At 34.4% G+C, this 17,221-nt stretch overlaps 1 protein-coding gene across 1 annotated transcript; it reads left to right on the top strand.

The window, feature by feature from the left end:
- Positions 1 to 10,398: 10,398 nt before the first annotated feature.
- LOC121228919 (uncharacterized) lies at positions 10,399 to 11,750 on the top strand. The gene is made up of 2 exons (XM_041111941.1): positions 10,399 to 11,113; positions 11,281 to 11,750. The coding sequence occupies exons 1-2, from the start codon at positions 10,399 to 10,401 to the stop codon at positions 11,748 to 11,750; spliced, it is 1,185 nt and encodes a 394-aa protein (XP_040967875.1).
- The last annotated feature ends 5,471 nt before the right edge of the window (positions 11,751 to 17,221 follow it).

The following is a 17,221-nucleotide window of genomic DNA, read 5'->3' as shown; positions in this document are numbered from 1 at the left end:
CATTCATTATACGTAGAATCCAATTAGTATTAGTGTTGTAACACCCGTTTTTAATGATGCTAAAAAAGGTCGTTTTAGAACCTCATTTTTTGACAATTGAGTTTGCAAATATTATTATATAATAGTACGAGTCTACTATAGAATTATATTGAATTTTGGTCTAGTAATTTTATTAAATAGTTAGTAATTAAGGTATAAGGACTAAATCGTAAAATTATCCGTTATTGATTTTTTTTAATTAAAAAGGTTTAAAGAGTAATTATTCAAGGATTTAAGTGGAAATTATACCACTTTTTATTATTGTGGACGGTTGGAATAAAATTTTAGCTTTGTTTTAAGTTAAGATAATGAAATTTAATATATTGATAAAAGAAAACAAAAGTGAAAGGAAAGAGAAGGACTTCATTTTCACGTTCTCCACCGATTTTTCCTCCATTGAAGAAAGTTAGAAGCTTCAAAAACTTTCGAAAGTTCAGCCCTTCTATTTAAGTAATTTTGAAGTCCGTTTTTAATAAAATTTATGTTTTTGAGATCGTTGTAGCTTCATTTAGTTAATTCGAGTACTATTTTACAAAAAAAAAAATTAAAGATTTAAATGTTACCCTTATTGAATCTTGAAGCTTTTGGTACTAAATTGATAGATTTTGAGCTTAGTTATGATAAAAAGATTAATTTGTAAAGTTAAAATTATTAGTTTTGAACACAAGGACTAAAGTGTAAATATTTCAAAATTGACATAAATTTTCTGCAATTATAGATATTAGAGGGCTTTAAAAGGATGTTACTGAAATCGGATTGTAAAATGTGACTTAAATGTGAAAGATATGATTATTTCGATTTGGGGATTAAATTGAATAAAATATGAAAATTTAAAAAATTTGTAAAAAGTGAAATTAAATTCTCATATGGATTAAATAAGATGGTAAAAGTAGATAAATAGATATTTAAAGATGGACTTCTCTAGCCGATTGAGTTAACTCAGTTAGTATTAATATTCTTGTCAATATAAAAAGACTTGAGTTTAAATATACTGAAGTGTATTATTCTCTTATTTAAAGGTTAGGGAACAGTTATAAATAGTTCTAAGTATTATATAAAACAACAAATACTAGGAATAGTGAATATAAAATTTTGGTGGAAGTTAGTGAGAAATTTTTGTTTTGTAAATGTAAAAATAAAAGGGCATGTTTTTAATTAGAATAATGGTTTAATCTTAATCGTAGATTTAATTGTGATGAAGGGCTAGAAAATGATGTAAAAAATTTTAGTTTTACATTAATTTAGATTTTTCGGGTTGTTTGTGTGCATTAAATTAATTAATAATTTTAAAAAAAAAATTTATATATACATAATCTAGTATTCATATGAAAATTGTTGATTTTATTCAACAAAAATATAGCGTATAATAATATATAGTTATGATATTGTAAACAATAAATGTAAATATTTTTAAAATTAACCAATGAGTTAAATAAAACATGTATGGCTTTTTTAAGTAAGCGACATATAATATTAATGTTATGTTATCTCGTATTATTATAATTATTAAAAATTATATGGTTTCCATTTTACTTTATATCAAATAAAACTAAATTATAACCGTAATTTGGAATTTTTACTCTTGCAATAAAATTTATACCAAATATAATATTTTTTTTATATATATAATGCTAGAGATATTAACAAAATAGATGGAATTTTTTTCGCCATATTTTTATAAAAGATTTACCTTTAATTATTATTTTTAAATATAGTCAATATTTACATGTGCCAGATTATTGTCGTGACAAATGGTAGTTTATAAGCTATGCCATATAGAAACTGTTTCATTTTTTAATCTCGTGTTGCTATAATATATATTAGTTTGTATTCTCATACATTGTACGAGTGAGTTGTATATATTAAATTTTTAATATTAATTTTTAATAACTTTTTTTAAAAAATCATTAATAAATTCAAAAATTAATATAATTTTAAAAATATTTTAAAAACATTTAATTAATTTAAAACCAATTATATTAATATTATTTAATTTTGAAAATATTTAATATTCAAATAATATAAAAATTCATAATATTAATTTTATGATTTAAATAAATTTATTAACAATTTCTTACATGTTATTTTTTTATATATTGTTAAATTAATTTATTTTAATATCAAAATTTTTAATATTTATTTATTTTTTGTAATTTTATATTTACCTTTACACTACTTTAATCAATAATTGTATTTAACTCTTATTATATTTGAAAAATATAAATATAAATTGATAAATGATATTAAGATATGTCTTTTTTAAAGATTATATTTCAAGCTTAACAATTAATATTCTTTAATTTTAATATGGTAACATTAAAGGTTACTTCAATTAAGTAAAATCTTAAAGTAAAGAGATAATTTATTTAAAATTAACTTTATATTTAACATGTAAAAAATCATAAAGAAAACTTTAAACAAAAGGCATGAAATAACTTTAAAAAAAAAGACGAGGAGTAAAATAGTTATTACCCAATTTGTAAATAAATACTTCAAATAGAGAGTGCCATGTGTCAAAAAAAAGTTGTAATGCAAATATGACTATTATTTCATTTTTTGTAACCTCGCGTTAAAGTATCATATGGAATTAGTAATAGTATAATAAAAAGAGTGGATGTAATATTAAATGGATCGGTTTATAGTTTTTTCATTACTAAAAAGAATAAAATAAGACTAAATTTTAACTAAGTTAATATTTGTAATTTATTAATAAAGATAGTATTTTAAAACCTTTTATTATTTTACAAATGAAACATTTTATTTAGAGTTGAATGACAAATAAAGAAATAAATTTCATCCCAATTTTTTTTAGATATCAAATATTAAATTTATTAAAATTTAACCTTTATTTTTACTAATACTGACTAAATTAATCCATTTTATAACAAATGCTTTCACCTAATATGAATTTAAATTTCCAAAAAGATATTATTGAAAAAGAATCCAAAAGATACTTCAATCCTAGTTATATATATACACATTTAAGATTTGTTGGAATAAGTTTTTGCCAGTTGCTAGAATTTACAATCTTTTATGTATACAATATATTCGGTTGGATTATTGAAGGAATATATGTTTTGTCATAATTTTAGTGTTTTCTTTTCTCTTTCTCTTTTTCATTTTCATTATTCAGATGGATGGCTTTCCTTTACAAACTTAACACTTGTACATCAAGTGGGACTCTCTCCTGTGAAAAACACATCCTTCAATGCATTTTATTAATAAAAATATGTACCCATAAGTAGTTTGGAAAAAAGTGAGAGTGACCTTCTTCTTTTTTACATTTGAATTGATTTTAAATCTTTTATTTAAATACCACCTCGATCTAAACAAGACTTTACTCAAATTATCTCCCTTTGGATAGGGAATCATAAAGTCACCTTCCTTAGTTTAGATCAATTCATATTTTCAATTCTTGGACTAGATTCTTTAGGACTTTGGTTGTTTGACCAAGATACTTGGACTACTCAAGTATAGAAGTTATTGATGATATGTTCAAGTTAAAAAAAAGAAGAAGATTTTTTTAAGGTTTTTAATTTCATGAAAGGTTGGGTCTCTATATATTTTTAAAATAAGAAAAAATGAAAATATTATTTTGTAATAGTTTAAAAAATTGTTAATTTTTCAGAGGAATTTAATTAAAAAATATGATATTAATCTAAAATAAGACACTTAGTTGGATTTAAGCCAACTTGTTTTTTTTACCATATTCACGAAGGTGACATTAGTTTAAAATGAGCACAATACGAATGATATTATACTCTTCTTGTTCAACGGATTTTAGAGATACATTAAGGAATCTTAAAAAATAATTATTTTAATCATTTTTATTTCTTTTTTTTGAAATTTTTAGAATTAGAACTAAATTGACTATTTTTGTAAATATTAATGGCTTAAACTTGTTATTTTTTTAGATTTATAATCAATTCAATATAATATGTAAACATTGGAAGGTTAAATTTGTTATTAAGCCAATAAAAAGGACTCACGTTAGCTTTCTGTCACTCGTTTAATGGCAACTGACGTGAGAGTGAGTAAAATATTTAATTTTGAAAAGTTAATTGACTAAATTAAAAAAAAAATAGTTGAGTTACCAATGTAATAACCTAAATTTGCCCAAGCTTTAAAACCAAAAAAAAAATTAAAATAAATAAATAAATGTTTGTTTATTTAAACAGTCCATGTACAAAGCCCAAAATTCATTTACAGCCCATTACCCGCTTACATTTGACCCAACTACCAAAAGTCCTACACCCGGTTTTAGTCTAAACCCAGCAGACCCTATTACACCCGTGACCTAAAGAACCTAAACCCAATACATAAATTAAGTCGGTCCAAACAAATCAGACCCAATAAGCTATGTGGCCCGATGGTCCAAATCCGTTTTCAGATTTGGGAACCCTAGGGTTTTCAACCACTTTTTTGCGCCGCAGCTCTCATGAAGCCTCAGCCTTCACCATCTCCATCTCCGTGCATCACGCGCGCTTACAGCCGGATCTCTCGGGGTTTACCTGCAAGAAGAGAAAGGAATGACAGACAGGGCAAGAAATCAGGGATAATTTGCTATACCAAATTTGTACACTAAAACAGAGGCTATAAAAGCCCTTTTGGATCTGTAAAACGCACCACAATACAGAGAGACAAAAAACTCGCATATTCAAGCAATAAAGTTATAGTTTCATTTTTTTAAGGTATTTTTTATTTTTTACATCATTTTGTTCTCTATTTCTTGTTTAGATATATATATATATTAACCCTCTTTTAGTTTGCGAATAACGAAAAATAAAAAGAGATCCTTTACCTTTCTATTTTTTCGCCTGAAACCGAGATTTTTGACCACCAGCGGCCGCGTGTGGCAGTGTGGGAGGTGGCGTGTGAGTGCGGGAAGACCCGATGATCGGGGTTTGGCCGGATGAAGACCGGAGCCCAGAGGGCACCTCTCTTTCCTCTTTCAGAGGATTCTCAAACTTTTTTTTTAAATCAAATAATAAAAATGACTTTCTAAAGTTTTTTTTATATTTATAGATTATCGGAACGACATTGTTTTGGTATTGCCAATCAGTGACCAATACAGCGTTGTTTTAAGGGCCAACCGATTACCCGACCCAATGGACCCTAGGATCCGCGTGTTTCACTGATAAAAGGGGTAATTTTCGTGCATGGTCCTCCTGTTTTGTCAATAGGTCTCAAATTAATCCTTTTGTTTTCTTCTTTTTAAACATTTGGCCCCATATTTTCTTTTGTTTAACATTTTAATCCCTAGGCCTTTTAAAAACGCAAACTTTAACACAGTGCCGTTTTGGGATTAGGGTTTATTTACCCAGCGAGTCCCTCATTTTTAGCATGCGTCTCAATTGGGTCCAAAATTTAGTTTTAATCTTTTCAAAATTAACCCCAAAGTTTTATTAATTTTAAATTTAATCCTTTTTAATTTTATTTTTTTTTATTTTGTTTTGATTCCCTCATATTTTTATTCATTTGTTAATATTTTATATATTATTTATTTTTATTCTAAACCCGTTATATATATATAAAATTATTTATCGTATATTATTTTTGTTTTCATATATTATTTATTATGTATTAGATGTTATCTTAAAATTTATAAATTGGTTATTCTTAAATATTGTTTTAAAATGGGCATGTATTTATTAAGTATTATGTATTATTTTACAATTTATATATATTGTATGATATTTCAAATTAATTTTCACAAATATAAAGTTTGGTTTTATTACTTATATATATATTATTTTATTATATGTTTTAAATCGCTTTTTCTTTATCTATTAACAAAGTATGAATTGATTTCTAATCTTTTTTATATATTATTTTAATATCCATTTTTATTTAAAAAATACCGCATTTATTTTAATTGTTATTCGATTTGAAAACTTTTTATTTTTTAACTCACTTTGTATATTTTTGAGTTTTGACAATCTCTTTTATATCCTCTTCTATATTTACTTATCATCGTTTTAGTATGTTAATTTTACCACAAGAATCATCTATTATTCTATGTTGTTGTTTCTTTTAGATTATATTTGTACGAATGTACCTTGTAATTTATATTGTTTAAATTTCGATATCTTGTAATATATTACTCACATCATTGTTTTAAAAGAATTTCAAATGAAATTCCTTTCTTTAAAACAAGGCAATATTTTTGCATTCAGAAATTCGGGAAATAGTCTGAATGCCAAAAATATTCTTCTAAATAGATTTTGCAAATCACGCGATGATTTCAGTTACGAGAGCTTAAGAATATCATGTCCTATCATGCTGGATGTGATGTTTGTATTCTTTCGGAGTTAAGGAATCTCGATTTTCAACTTAAATATTTCCGGTTTTAAAAAAGGATCATATTTTTAAATCCTTTCAATTCTTTGATATTAAGACGGAAAATTATTCAATTTGGTACCAGTTTTGGGCGTTACGAGGGTGCTAATCCTTCCTCGTACGTAACCGATTCCCGAACCCGTTTTCTCAATTTTCGTAGACCAAAATGTTTTATAAGGTGATCCAATCACACCAAAAAGGTTGATGGCGACTCCCGTTTTCGTTTTTCAAAAGTCGATCCCCGTTTTTCAAACATCCCTTTAAAAAATGGTTTCGACAGCTTGGCGACTCCACTGGGGACTTAAGAGAGTCGAGCCAAGAAATTGATTATTTTTATATCTTAATGTCGGAAGTTTGGAAAATTTAAAATATGGTCTTATTTTACATGTGTTTGCTGGATATGTTTATTATCTTATTGTTGTACATTACATTTGCATGACCGTTGTGGTCACACCCTTAAGTGGGAGTGAGAAGCTACTCTTTCGTGAGGTTTTCGCCTTCGTATGAGCTAGTGGATTGCTTCCGGGATACTGTACCTATGTCTTCGTGAGATTTTCATCTCCGTATGGCCATAGGGAAATGTGTCCCCCTGAACTGAACTTGGTCTATATAAGCCTATAATGGGTGAAGACCGATGAATCTGCTGGTTTAGGTACCATTGCTTTAGAGCTAAAACTCATATAGTGAACCTTTAAGTGCTTACCCTAGGGAAATAGTGATAACCTTTAGAAAATTACCCTTGTAAGTATTTGTTTATCATTTTCTTATATATATGATATTGACCTATTTTTTTATTTTGCTGTCATTACATGTCATTTCGCATTTAAAATGTGTCGATTCACGGCTCGATTTCTAGATTAGAAAGTTTTGCAATGAGGAACGAATACCTTAATAAAGTGGAGGACAATACTTCTGTCTGTACCTGGTCAGAGAAAACCCAGTTAGAGAAAGGAGATAGTGTCACCGAAGGGTATACGTCAGAGTTATGGGACTTCACCAGTATTAATTCGATGCAGAATGAGTTTTAGGAGCTGAGAAACATTTGGGCCCAATGGGATGACGAGGTTAAGCATCTTTTCTATCAGAATTATGGAGACCTTCCCTATTTGCTAGACGTTAAAATCGACAGGCATTCTATAGTACAGTTCTAGAACCCTGCTTATAGTTGCTTTACATTTGGTGATGTTGATATTGTACCTACTTTGGAGGAGTATACGACTTTACTGCGTTGCCCGAGGATTCAGGGTCACAAGGCTTATGTCAGGCCTGCTAGCGTTCCAACTTTTACGAAGAAGTTGGTAATGATTATTGGGATGAGTGAGTAGTGGGCTGTAGCTCGTGTGCAGCAAAAGGGTGATAGTAAGTGCATTTCATGGGTTGTTTTGAGGGACTTAATATCGACACATCCAGACGTGAAGAAAAGGGTCGACGTCCTGGCTTTGAGTATTTACGGCATGGTGATCTTTCCAAAGGCGTTGGAGCATATAGATAAGGTAGTTGCAGATTTATTCGATCGACTAGGTAAGAATACACCGGTAACAGCAATCCTAGCTGAGACATTTAGATCTTTGAGTACATGTCGGAGAGCCGGCGAAGGTAGATTTATTGGATGTGCACAGTTGCTGTTGGTTTGGTTCCACAGTCATTTTTGGAAGCTTAATAAGGTTCCTTGCCGAGTATTCTTTGAGGGTTATTCTCCCTTAAAAGAAGCAGTAGACATACCAAGGAGAGATGACATTTCAGAGGAGAGGTGGATAGACATTCTTCAGAATCTTCGAGAGGAAGATGTTATGTGGAAGGCTCCTTGGTTAGTTCCTAGTGAAGTCCTTTACTGCTGTGGCGGTTTTGATTAGGTCCATTTGCTAGGAATTTAGGGAGTTGTTGGATATGCACCATTGCTTGTTCTAAGGCAATATAGAGCGAGGCAGTTCATACCGGTTACATAGGGTCTAGCTCAGAGTGATTTCTCTTATAAAGGGGATCACTACTAGAAGAGGATGCGAGAGATTTCTAAAGCTTGGAAGAAGCCTTTTTGTATGAAGATCTTAACTGAAGGCTCGATGTTAACCCTTGAGTATAAAGGGTGGTTTAGTAGGAGAGTCAATGACAATGTCCCTAGGCCAATTTTGCGAGTGGCTCGATCATTGGAGGAGAGCTTACAAATAATTCCATCAGAGTTGGAGGTTATGAAACAAAAGTTCAAGTGAAAGAATTTGGAGCTTGAAAAGAGAATGAAAAAGCTTGAAGAGGAAAAAATGTGTTTGAGTCTCGATGTCGATGTTCAAAAGATGGAAGTCGAGAAGGTAAAAAAGGAGAAGAGAAAGATCGAGGAAGATCGAGATGATTTAAAGACGCACTACAAGAAGGATTAGGTAACCTTGAAAAGGGTTGGATTAGAGAGATCTTCAGAGCAATGGCAACAAAAGATTCAAGAGGAAAGAGCCAAAGCTGACTATTGAGAGAAGAAGTTCCAAGAGATGCAGTCGCGTATCAGGCCCTAGAAAAGGAAAATCAAGGATTAAAAGTTAAGGTGACAGAGCCTGGACGATCTCTCCATCATTACCGAAGTCGTAACTCTGCGATCAAATTAAAGGCAAGCTTGGATAAGATCGAGGAAATGAAGCACAATATTGGAGGGTTAGAAGCTGCACTACAAGACTGTGAGTTACGAATTGAGCAGCTCGAGGAGAGAGAAGAACAGTGGAAGAGAGAACTTCACCATCTTCGGGATCAAGTGAGAGATAGAGATCATGTCATGGAACATGCCCTAGTTCAGATTCGAGAGGTTGTGAACACTTGCAAGATTTGACAATACAAGCTAGAACGCTGAGTATATTGTATGAGTCATCGTCAGACAAAGGACAAGAGTTAGCATTATTATTGGATAGGGTTAAGACTCTAGGCCTACGGGCGAAAGTATATTTGTAATCCGTTTTATGAAAAGATTTTTGTTCCTTAAATAACGTTTTCTAAAATGAAACTGAATCAGAATCGACATCTTTTTGCATTCATGCATTTGCATTTCATCATATCATATGCATTCAAGTTTATAGAAAGACCCTAATTAATTAAAATTATTAGGGAGAAAGAGAGTAAGAGGAAGAAAATCTGGAAGCAACACATCCTTACGGTACACGCGCTAAGTCAAAAAATATAGACCAAAGATTTGAACAGCTACAGAAGGACATGCAGGACCAATTGCAGGAGCAATTGGTAAAAATGCAAAATGATGTTAGGGAGCAAATGATGGAGGCTCAAAGAAACATGATGGCTGAAATGGCTCAACTACTGAGAGCCACTAACAAGGGAAAGGCTCCCATGGCAATCACTAAAGAGGAGAATAAGGGTCATCCTCCTGGTTTCACTCCACCTTATGTACAAACCCAACCTGAGGTATATCCCCGAAGGTCATCTGTCACTATAAGGCCTCAACAAGGGCCGGCTGATGCTGGGATCCCCATAAATTTCCCAACTAATTCAGGATTCAATTTGGGCAATAATCCTGCAAATCCTGCCATTCTTGACTTAGACGTGGTTGAAAAAGAGGATTTAAGAACTGAGGCTGTAAGACAGTTGGAAGAACGCTGCAAATGGTTGGAGGAAAAATTCAATACTTTAGAGAATGCTGATGGGCATCATAGAGTTGATGCCAAAGATCTAAGCTTGGTCCCAGATTTGGAGCTTCCTCACAAATTCAAGATGCCGGAATTTGAGAAGTACAATGGGACTATTTTCCCGGAAGCCCATATTACGATGTTCTGTAGGAAAATGACTGGGTATGTGAATAATGATCAATTGTTGATCCACTATTTCGAAGAAAGTTTAATTGGAGCAGCAGCCAAGTAGTACAATCAACTGAGTCAGGCCAGAATAAGTTCATGGAGGGATCTTGCACAGGCCTTTATGCAGCAGTACAATCATGTGACTGACATGAATCCAGATAGAATCACACTGCAAAACATGGAGAAAAAGCCTAATAAAAACTTTAGGCAATACGCACAGAGATGGAGAGAGGTGGCAATGCAAGTTCAAACACCGTTGTTGGAGAAGGAGACCACCATGTTGTTCATCAACACTCTAAGGGCTCCATTCATCATTCACATTATTGGGAGTACTACTAAAAGTTTTGCGGATATAGTAATGGCGGGAGAGATGATCAAGAATGCCATAAGAGGTGGCAAAATCGAGGGAGAAGCAACCAAGAGATCGGCCCCAAGGAGAAAGGATGGTGAAGTGAATAACACAAGCACCTACAACACGAGGGCAATCACAGTTGGTCAGCCAAAAACGGCTGCGCTTAAGCAACAAGGTTCTCAAAAGAAGGAGTTGGGTACAAGGCAGAATTCTGAGAGAATGCAATTTACACCTATCCCTGTGACGTATCGTGATCTTTATCAAAGCTTATACGATGCACATGCTATTTCTCCTTTTCACTTAAAACCATTGCAGCCCCCATATCCCAAATGGTATGACGCAAACACCAGATGTGAGTACCATGCTAGGATACTGGGGCATTCGATCGAAAATTGTACCGATTTCAAGAAGGCCGTAGAGAGGCTTATTAAGGTGGGGATAGTGAAGTTCGATAATACCCCCAGTATTGAAAACCCGTTGCCAAATCATGGCGATCAAGGAGTGAATGCTATTGGCGAAGCCAGTGAGAGAGGAATAAAGGAAGATGTTACTAAGGTGAGGATGCCTATGAAGGTGATCTGGGAGGAGATGATGAAGAGAGGTATGTTAACCTCTAAAAATGAGAAAGGGGAAATAAGGAGCTATGGTGAGTTCCATGAGAAAGAATGATACGAAACTCAAGATTGTGAAGAATTCAAGGCCTTGGTGCAAGGCTTTATAGATAATGAAGAGCTATAGATTTTTTAAGGTAGCTCTAGTGAAAAACAGTATGTGTGCTAGAGGATGAACAGCAAAGAATCAGTCGGCCAATGATTATTATTTCCTTGCAGGGGAATAATGAAGTAGGGGCACAAATGGAGCCTAAGGTCATAATCCATAAACCTGTGTCCTTTCCTTATAAGGATAACAAGAGGGTACCATGGTGTTATAACTGTCAAGTGTCAATGCCGGAGAAGGAGGATATAGCCAGTACGTCTAAGGATGTACAAGTTGAGGGTTTTCATACACGGAGTAGGAAGCAATATGATATGGTGGGCGTCAGAGAGGAGCCCACAAAAGCAAAGGGTGTTAGTATGGAGAAGGAGAAAGGGGCTGAAATGCCTATCAAGGAGCCAGTAAAGGAAGAGGAGGCTAAGGAATTTCTAAAGTTTCTTAAGCATAGCAAGTATAGCGTGGTCGAGCAGTTGTGTGAGCAGCCGGCTCGCATATCAGTATTGACTCTACTTTTGAGTTCTTAGGCGCATAGGGAGGCATTGATGAAGGTGCTTAACGAAACATATGTCACCCATAACATATCCATTAATAAGCTGGACCGATTGGTGAACAACATTAGCACTAATAATTTCATTTACTTTAATGATAATGAAATCCCACCGGGGGGCAGAGGGTCAACTAAGGCCTTGCACATTACCACTCGATGTAAGGGGTACACACTCCCAAGTATGCTCGTTGATAATAGATCGGCTTTGAATGTTCTACCATTGTCTACATTAAACAGATTACCCATTGACGATTCTTACATGAAGACATGTCAAAATATGGTAAGAGCCTTCGATGGTACAGAAAGGAAGGTGATGGGAAGAATTGACATTCCCTTGGAAGTTGGGCCAAACATGTATGAAGTAGACTTCTTGGTAATGGATATCAAGAATTCCGACAATTGCTTATTAGACAGACCATGGATACACTCAGCGGGAGCGGTGCCCTCGTCGTTGCACCAGAAATTGAAATTAGTGACCGATGGATGGTTAATAACCATCAATGCGGAGGATGACATTATAGCCGCAGTCACTAGCAAGACCCCTTATGTCGAGACAAACGAAGAGTCTATTGAGTGCTCATTCTGCTCTTTAGAATTCGTAAATGCAACCTTCATTTCAGAAGGGAGTGAGCTACTGGTGCCCAAGATAGCAAAAGCAACGAGGATGGCTCTACAAATGATGGCGGAAAAGGGAGCCTTACCAGGAAAAGGATTAGGGAAATACCTACAAGGAGGGACTCAGATCCTAGAACTTAAAGAGAAGAGAGATCGCTTTGGTCTAGGTTTCAAACCAGATTATAAGCAAAGGAGGAAGGAAATTGAGAAGTGCCAAGAGGGAAAAAGGGCACGCCTTAATAGAAGAAAAGTGGAGTGGGAGCCGATGACATTTCCTCTAATATCCCAAACCTTCATATCGAGAGGGTTACTCATAGAAGGAAGTCATCAAGTTAATGCTATACAAGATGAAGGATTGAAGCAAGGAAACCTTGAGGGCATTCGCCCTTACGAATCGGGAAGCTCTTTGAACAATTGGACTGCGGAGGAACTTCCTATAGTCTTTAGGAATTTTTCAGAGTAATTCTCGAAACATTCTTGTTACTCTAGAGCCTAGGAGTAATAGAATTACATTTGTGAAATAGGCTTATGATCATCTATTATCTTTTTAATAAAACATAACTTTTATCAAATCAACGAGTATTGTTTCATTTTTATCAACTAATATTCCGTTAAAATTTTAACAATTCTTATTCTTTCATTCTTAGTACATAAATAATCATAATTAAATTCATTCATTCTTTGTATATTCTTTATACTTCACAGATTTCTAGATATCAATGACATGAGCACTGATATTACAAATCCTGATTTCTCTCGTGAGCAAGACATGTGTTTAGAGGAATCTCAGGATTTTGAAGATGTCCAGGACTGTGATGTGTCTTTAGATCTTTTGAGGATGGTAAAACAGGAGGAGAAACAAATCATGCCCCATGAGAAAGAGACAATAGAGAATGTAGCCCTAGAGGAAGGGAAAGAGGTAAAAATTGGCACGCATATTGCCAAAAACACAAGGCAAGGACTGATTGAGTTGCTATGTGAATTCAAGGATATCTTCGCATGGTCCTATCAAGATATGCCAGGGTTAACTACCAATATTGTGGTGTATCGTCTCCCAATAAGACAGGATTGTAAGCCAGTCCAACAGAAGTTGCGAAGAATGAGGCCAGATATCGTGTTAAAAATAAAGGACGAAGTCAAGAAGCAATTTGATGTAGGATTCTTACAGGAGGTGAAGTACTCTGAATGGGTAGCTAACATTGTACCAGTTCCTAAGAAAGATGGGAAGGTGCGAATGTATGTTGATTATAGAGACCTGAACAAAGCTAGCCCGAAAGATAATTTCCCTTTGCCAATTATAGACACTTTAGTAGACAATACAGCGGGATATTCATTGTTCTCCTTTATGGATGGTTTCTCGGGGTATAATCAGATAAAGATGTATCCTGAGGACATGGATAAAATGACCTTTATAACATTGTGGGGTACCTTTTGTTACAAGGTAATGCCCTTCGGACTAAAGAATGCAGGGGCAACATACCAAAGGGCTATGGTGACTTTATTTCACGATATGATGTACAAGGAGATCGAAGTGTATGCTAATGACATGATTGCTAAATCTCGAACATAAAAGGAACATATTGAGGTTTTGAGGAAGCTGTTCCTGAGATTATGGAAGTTTCAATTAAAACTTAATCCAGCAAAGCGCACTTTTGGAGCTAGGTCGGGGAAGTTATTAGGCTTTGTGGTCAGCGAAAAGGGAATAGAGGTTGCCTCCACCACGTACTCAGAAGGAAGTTCGAGGTTTTCTTGGAAGGTTGAATTATATTGCTCGGTTTGTTTCACAATTAACTGAGAAATATGATTCTATATTTCGCCTCCTTAGAAAACATAACCAGGGTACTTGGAATGAGGAATGCCAGAATGCCTTTGATAAATTCAAGCAATATTTGTTAAACACTCTAGTACTATCTTCACCTTGTCCAGATAAGCCATTGATTTTGTACTTGTCAGTGTTTAGTAATTCCATGGGCTGTGTGCTTGGTCAACATGACGAGTCGGGAAGAATGGAGAAGGCGATATACTACCTCAGTAAGAAATTCACAGAGTGTGAGATGAGATATTCGCCAATTGAGAAATTGTGTTGTGCTTTAATCTGGACGACTCGAAGGTTAAGGCAATGCATGCTATATCATACTACTTGGCTTATTTCAAAACTTGATCATTTGAAGTATATGATGGAGTCAACAGCTTTGAATGGGAGAATGACGAGATGGCAAATTCTGCTTTCAGAGTTTGACATAGTCTGTGTGAGTCAGAAGGCTATAAAAGGAAGCGCGATAGCGGAATTTTTGGCTAGTAGAGCTCTAGAGGATTATGAGCCGTTGAATTTTGAATTCCCAAATGAGGAGTTGATTTGTGTAGCAATTACAGAGGATTATCCATGAAAGTTGAGTTTTGATGGGGCACAGTGGGAAATGGAATTGGGGCAATCATGATATCCCCAAATGGCGATTATTATCCATTCACATGCAAGTTGGATTTTGATTGCACAAACAATATGGCTGAGTATGAAGCATGCATCATGGGACTCCGAGCGGCTATAGAGCAAAGAATAAGAACCTTGGAAGTACATGGAGACTCTGCATTAGTAATTTATTAGCTTAGAGGTGAATGGGAGACAAGGGATTCTAAATTGATCAATTATCGAAAGGTAGTTTTGGGGTTACTTGAGGAGTTCGATGACATCACTTTCAATTATATCCCTCGAGACGAAAACTAGATGGTTGATGCTCTAGCAACCTTAGCTTCAATGATTAGAGCGAATAAAGAGGAGAAGATGAGACCCATTCAGATGAGTATCTTTGAGGCTCCAGCTTACTGTTGTAACATTGATGAAGAAGAAAAGGATGATAATCCTTGGTATCAGAATGTATTGCGATATGCGAGAGATCGTAAATACCCGGAACAGGTAACTGAAAATGATAAGCGAACTTTAAGGAGATTAGCTTGTGATTACGTTTTGGATGGAGGCATCTTATACAAAAGAAGAAAGGACCAAGTACTGTTGAGATGTGTGGATACTGTGGAAGCTAAGTTAATCTTGGAAGAAGTTCACGAGGGTGTTTGTGGGACACATGCAAATGGTTTCACGATGGCTAGACAAATCATGAGGTTTGGATATTATTGGTCTACTATGGAAGGGGACTGTATCAACTACGCTAAGAACTGCCATAAATGTCAGATTTATGGAGACAAGATTCATGTACCACATTCACCTCTACACGTTATGACTTCTCCATGGCCTTTTTTTATGTAGGGCATGGATGCTATTGGGCCAATATCACCAAAAGCTTTAAATGGGCATCGCTTTATTTTTGTGGTCATTGATTACTTCACGAAGTGGGTAGAGGCTGGTTCTTATGAAAATGTTACTAAGTCGGCTGTAAGTCGTTTCTTGAATAAAGAGATTATTTGTCGGTATGGGATGCCTGAGATGATCGTATCAGATAATGCATTGAACTTGAACAACAAAATGATAGCAAAAGTTTGTAGTCAGTTCAAGATTAAGCATCATAATTCATCTCCATATCGCCCAAAGATAAATGGGGCAGTAGAAGCTGCTAACAAAAACATCAAAAAGATAGTGGGGAAAATGACTGAAACCTACAGAGATTGGCATAAGAAGTTACCATTTGCACTCTTAGCTTATCGAACGTCCCTCAGAACTTCTACAGGGGCAACTCCTTTCTCATTGGTTTATGGGATGGAGGCAGTACTACCCATTGAAATTGAAATACTTTCTCTTCGAATTTTGTCAGAGATGAAGCTGGATGAGGCAGAATGGATTCAATCGCGGTATGATGAATTGAACTTGATTGAAGAAAAGAGGCTAAGGGCCATTCGTTATGGTCAGATGTATCAGAAGCGAATGATGCGGGCTTACAACAAGAAAGTGCGACCAAGAGAATTCCATGAGGGGGATCTTGTGTTAAAGAATATCCTTCCAATTCAGAAGGACTTTAGAGGAAAATGGATGCCGAATTGGGAGGGGCCGTATGTTGTGAAGAAAGCTTTCTCTAGAGGTGCATTGATTTTGACAGAAATGGATGGGAAGAGTTTACCCAACCAAGTGAATTCGGACTCAGTCAAAAAGTATTTTGTCTAAAGAAGAGGAGAATCCAGGATGAAAACCCGTAAAGGGCGCCTTGTGACCAAAAGGGGTTTTGAGTTGAAAACCCGAAAGGGCAGCTCAAATTTTGAAGAGCACATGGTAATCTTGCTATATCTGATTCAACGAAGAGTGAAGCGCGTTACAGATCGGGGCATCGACAAAGTACTTTGGGTCTTTCAAGCACATGTTGAACTCAAGAAAGTCTTCATGGAGCTGGCATATAAACGCTCAAGCGGCGATACCTAGGGCATCTAACTTTTGTCCTGTTTGCTATCTTTAGATTCTTATTCTTCTTAAAAATAGGCTTTCAGATTAATTTCCTTTGTATTTTTGACAAATTTATTCAAATCTAATTATTCTCAAGATTAAATTCATCTTCCATTATTCTTAAAGTGTGTTGCATTAAATGATAATAGATGAACTAAATAATTTTCACAAATGAAGTTTTGCTCATTACTCTGGAAATTTCTAGATAATACAAGAAACTAAAACAGAACAATTGTTCGAAGAATTCACGTAAGTGAGGTTTGAAAGAACTAGAGGAAATTCTTTCTTTAGTCCCAAATGATGATTGGACAAATCAAACGATTCGATCCTAAGAGAGGATCATCTTACAGACATTTTTGGTAGGTCATAGCATTTGAAGAATGGTACAAACCTACACGCTGAGTAGGAATAATACTTCGAGAGAAATAAGGATAAACTTCGACGAAAGAATG

Source organism: Gossypium hirsutum, chromosome A05 (assembly GCF_007990345.1).
Source record: "Gossypium hirsutum isolate 1008001.06 chromosome A05, Gossypium_hirsutum_v2.1, whole genome shotgun sequence".
Taxonomy (NCBI): domain Eukaryota; kingdom Viridiplantae; phylum Streptophyta; class Magnoliopsida; order Malvales; family Malvaceae; genus Gossypium; species Gossypium hirsutum.
This window is presented reverse-complemented; position numbering and strand designations above follow the sequence as displayed.